General features: G+C 32.1%; 1 protein-coding gene across 1 annotated transcript in view; it reads right to left on the reverse strand.

Moving 5' to 3' along the window:
- Window positions 1–306: 306 nt before the first annotated feature.
- Window positions 307–5000, reverse strand: part of LOC143041793 (uncharacterized) — a gene marked incomplete at its 5' end in the record, with an annotated part of 151952 nt that continues 147258 nt past the window's right edge. Inside the window, 2 exons of the mRNA XM_076213851.1 lie at window positions 307–984; window positions 1404–1458. Of these exons, the coding sequence (XP_076069966.1) occupies window positions 954–984; window positions 1404–1458 (86 nt within the window). The remainder of the gene's footprint in view (window positions 985–1403; window positions 1459–5000) is intronic.

The raw sequence follows: 5000 nt of genomic DNA on the forward strand, positions 1-5000 counted from the left end.
ATATATATATATATATATATATATATATATATACATATATATATGTATATATATGTAAATATATGTATACACATATACATATATATATATATATATATATATATATACATACATATGTAAATGTATGTTTATACATATATGTGTTTTTGTGCCCATGTTTGTGTGTGCGCATGTACGCACAAGTGTGTGTATGTCTATTTATGTAATATAATGTATATATAAGTATACAGATTTGTTGATATGTATATGATGTATATGTATATATAATCTGTACCCATATATGTATATATACATATACATACATACATATATATATATATATATATATATATATATATATATATATATATATATATATATGAATATTGTAAAGTTTGTTGGACTTGGAAATTTATATGCTTGTATAACTGGTAGAAACAAATTGTTATCTTTTATGCCAATTCAATTACTTTTGCAATTTGCATTTTGAATATGCTTTTTCACGCTTTTTTATGTCTGAACAAATATATGCATACTGTATATCTTGACTGTTGTTCAATTTATTGGAATCTCATTCAATTTATTATTTTTTTTTACCCAGTTTTTATAATTTTCTTTTCATATTCATTTCGTCACTCTGTATCATATTTCTAGTCATATTCTTATATTTTCAACATATTTTCAATATCCTGAACTCTGTCGCTGATTTGTTTAATTTCCTTTGGTAGTTACGGTAGTAGAAGCCAATACATGTCTTGATGCAGACAGACTGTGGTGGAATATTTCTATGTACATTTTACACAACATAAAACACGAATCTGTCCATGTAATAGTACACTAATACAAGACTTTCTTATAATTCCTTCCAAATTGTTTGATTATCTCGTCAATAGTTATTGTTTATAAAGTGTCTTTAAAGTTGTGTTTTTATGAGTTTTTATTTTTTTATTTTCTATGTACACAACACTGATCATTTATACTATGAGGAGGAAGCACACGTAGGACCTGCGAAAGAAATAAAAAGAAAATTCTTAAATATATTGATAGTATTAGCGTGATGTGAACATGCTATCATACAGTATATATCTTACTTCTACGTTATATTCAGTAATTATATAAAAATGATACATGGAAAGTATGTTTATATCATAATGGAATGGCTATGAGACAAATAACACACACGAACAATTACACACACATATTTGTATGTATATATATGTATATATATATGTATATATATACATATATATGCATACATATATGGATGTGTATATATATACATATATATATATACATATATATATATATATATATATATATATAATATGGTAAGTGCATCTACATAGGTGAGCATACATTTTTCAAGTACATGTACAAATAATTGGTTTTATTTTTTCATTTTATGTGTTTTTATTTCAACTTACAGGAAATGAAAGAGTAGAGATTTTATTCCAGTTTTTAGGCTTTGGCTACCATTTCCTGGAAAAAAGAAGAAATATATATATTAATGTGTTACACTGAATTCTATTGTATAAAATGTTCTTTATTGATACCCTTTTGTTGAAAAATTCTTGAATATATTCACTGAATATATTTGTCTGGACTGCATGTCTTATATGAATATAAAAGATATACTGCACATGCTGGAATAAATTCAAAAGGTTATTCATCTTTTGTATTTTTTATTGATTTGGTTGATCTCAATTTGAATGAAATCATCTGGCGTTAGTTAAAATCAACTTGTTCAGTTAACCACGTAATTAGAATGGTTTAAGAAAAACTAATGTTGAATTTTAATTGTTCAAGCCAAAGTTAGAGTGAAATCCTTTGTATATAGGCTGGAATGGAGACATGTAATATTTGTATGTATATGAGATTAAATTAATCTTTTAGATAGATATTATGATATAAGTCTAAAGAAGTTATATTAATCTATAAAACTCAATGATTATTGAATTCAAGTAGGAAATATTTAATTAATTTTGTGTATGTGAGACTTGACTTTGAATATTCAAAATTCTACGAAAACGTATATTTCTTTAAACAGCAAACGTATTGCCTGAGGTCAAATGAAATCAATAAATTTTACTTTTTCTACATAGAAGAAATAACAATGGGGAGCTGATAAAGTATAGATGCATATATGTACAAAGGAATGCGCACACAAAACAAATGTTATTTTCATTAAATACACACCCCTCCCAAAGCAAAAAAACAAAAACAAATAAGGAAACGAATAAATACAATTATTATGGAAAGGAGAATATCAGAAATCAGACCGAAAAGCATTTAAAACGGTTAAGACTTTTTTTTTTTTTTTTTTTTTTTTTTTTTACTGATTTCTGTGTTCATGTTGATGGATTATCCCATAGAAGTGTATAAAAACCTGACCATGACACTGTAAGAGACCATAAGGCCTACACTAGGCAGATCCATGTCCATTACCACGTAGCAACCTCATCCCTATAGTCATCTAACCTTATTCTAAAATAACTAATAGTTTCGGCATTCACTACACGGTTATCAAGTTTACTTCATTCGTTACCCAAAATATTATTAAACAGATTCTTGCCTATTTCCCCATGAAATCTAAAATTGTTCTACTTAAATCCATTACTACGAATCCTGCTCTATTGCCTTAATATTATGACTTTGTCTACATCACCTTTGTTAAAGCCATTGAACTATTTGAATACTTCTATTAGATCAACCCTTGCTCTACGTGTTTCCAGAGAATGTAAGTTAAGGTGTAAGTGCATATTTCTAACTACCGTCTGGTGATTTTATTCAGCTAAGGGAAGCCCACACGTTGATTTGTGGATATTGGTGACTGTATGTGTGTGTGTGTGTGTGTGTGTGTGTGTGTGTGTGTGTGTGTGTGTGTGTGTGTGTGTGTGTGTGTGTGTGTGTGTGTGTGTGTGTGTGTGTGTGTGTGTGTGTGTGTGTGTGTGTGTGTGTGTGTGAGTGTGTGTGTGTGTGTGTGTGTGTGTGTGTGTGTGTGTGTGTGTGTGTGTGTGTGTGTGTGTGTGTGTGTGTGTGTGTGTGTGTGTGTGTGTGTGTGTGTGTGTGTGTGTGTGTGTGTGTGTGTGTGTGTGTGGTGTGTGTGTGTGTGTGTGTGTGTGTGTGTGTGTGTGTGTGTGTGTGTGTGTGTGTGTGTGTGTGTGGTTGGTGTGTGTGTGTGTGTGTGTGTGTGTGTGTGTGTGTGTGTGTGTGTGTGTGTGTGTGTGTGTGTGTGTGTGTGTGTGTGTGTGTGTGTGTGTGTGTGTGTGTGTGTGTGTGTGTGTGTGTGTGTGTGTGTGTGAACATACATGGACATTGTCACTTTCTTGTCCTGACAATCTGCATAAGTTTAGGCCCATTTTCAGCCCACAAACTCTCAGTCCCAACATTTCCTCTCTTGGGAATCGATCTCAGGATCTTCAGGAACATAGAAAGAACGAGCTAACCTTCCTCCATCTTCCTCAGAACCGAACGTTCAGATGTTTGGTTCCAACACGAACATCAACATAAATTACCCAGACGTTTCCTTCCCGGGCAATTAATCGCCTAATGTTTGTTTGGCAAACGCTTGTGTGTTTGACAAACGTCTGTGTGTTTGGCAAACGTCTGTGTGTTTGGCAAGCGTATGTGTGTTTGCTTAAGTTTTGTTTGCTTGACGCTTAGTTGGCTAACGCGGAATCTTTTGGTTTCGTTCGTCTGTTATCCTTCGCGGTTCTTCTCGCAGCTCATATCACAACTTTCTTCATTCTTCAATCATTCTTAAACTAATTATATTTCTTCTTATTAATCTTCAATGATTCTTGGTCCCCGTGCATAAAAACCATAAATTTTTACACAATCCCAAATCTGTATTCAATTATTTTCTGTTTTTTTTTTTTCGTTCCTGTGTTTTGTAGTATTTTTTCTCATTTTTACATCCTCTTTCTAATAATTTCTCAAACTCCATGTTGAAGCTTTGCTATGAAATTTATCCTTTTCGCTTGTTACGAGCTAAAAGGTCTTATTGCACCTTATTTCCCACCTCAACTCCTCTTTCCTCTATTCCCCCTCCCACAACTCCCCCTTCCCTATTCCCTATTTCCCCATTCCTCCTCCTATCACTCCCCCACACCCTTCTATGGAGTCTAACTCCATCCGGCATGTGCTTATCGATACTCCCGTTTCCTTCTCCGTTTTCTTTCAACCGTTTTCTCGTTTTCTTTAAAGTTGGTTTGCCATTTTCTTTTGCGATTTCTTCTTCTTCTTCTTCTCCTCTTCTTCCTTCGGGCACTCCCTCCCAACCCCACTTCCTCCCATCCTTCTTCCTTGCCTTTCTCCTCTTCCATCGTTTGATTCCCAAAGTTGTTCTTTGGTGTTCCATTCTTCTTCTTCTTCTTCTTCTTCTTCTTCTTCTTCTTCTTCTTCTTCTTCTTCTTCTTCTTCTTCTTCTTCTTCTTCTTCTTCTTCTTCTTCTTCTTTCTTCTTCTTCTTCTTCCTCTTCTTCTTCTTCTTCTTCTTCTTCTTCTTCTTCTTCTTCTTCTTCTTCTTCTTCTGCTTCTTTCACTTTTCTTCTTCTTCTTCTTCTTCTTCTTTCACTTTTCTTCTTCTTCGTCTTCTTCTTCTTCTTCTTCTTCTTCTTCTTCTTCTTCTTCTTCTTCTTCTTCATATATTTGACTTTTTTCAAGCTTATTACTTTTTTCGTTTTTGTCTATTCGTATTCTTCTCTTCTCAATTATTCTAATTTTTCTCTTCTTTCTTCCTACATTCCTCCTCTTTTTTCTTTTATCCATTTTTCTTATTTATATTGTTATTGTTAATCTTATTCTTCTTATGCTTTTTTTTAGTTTTATTTGTGTTTTTCTTATTACTATTATTTCCTCTATTTCTTTTTATTTTTTTCATTTCTAACTCTTTTTATATGTTTTCTCTCTCTCTCTTCCTATAGTCCTCCTCTTATTTTTCTAGTTTATTGTTATAGTCTTTGGCTTAATTAGTTTTAATTTTTCAATATTTTTATCCTTTTCCCTAATCTTTCTTTTTGT

This window comes from Oratosquilla oratoria, chromosome 3, assembly GCF_046742065.1.
Source record: "Oratosquilla oratoria isolate Oo_2021 chromosome 3, ASM4674206v1, whole genome shotgun sequence".
Classification (NCBI taxonomy): Eukaryota; Metazoa; Arthropoda; class Malacostraca; order Stomatopoda; family Squillidae; genus Oratosquilla; species Oratosquilla oratoria.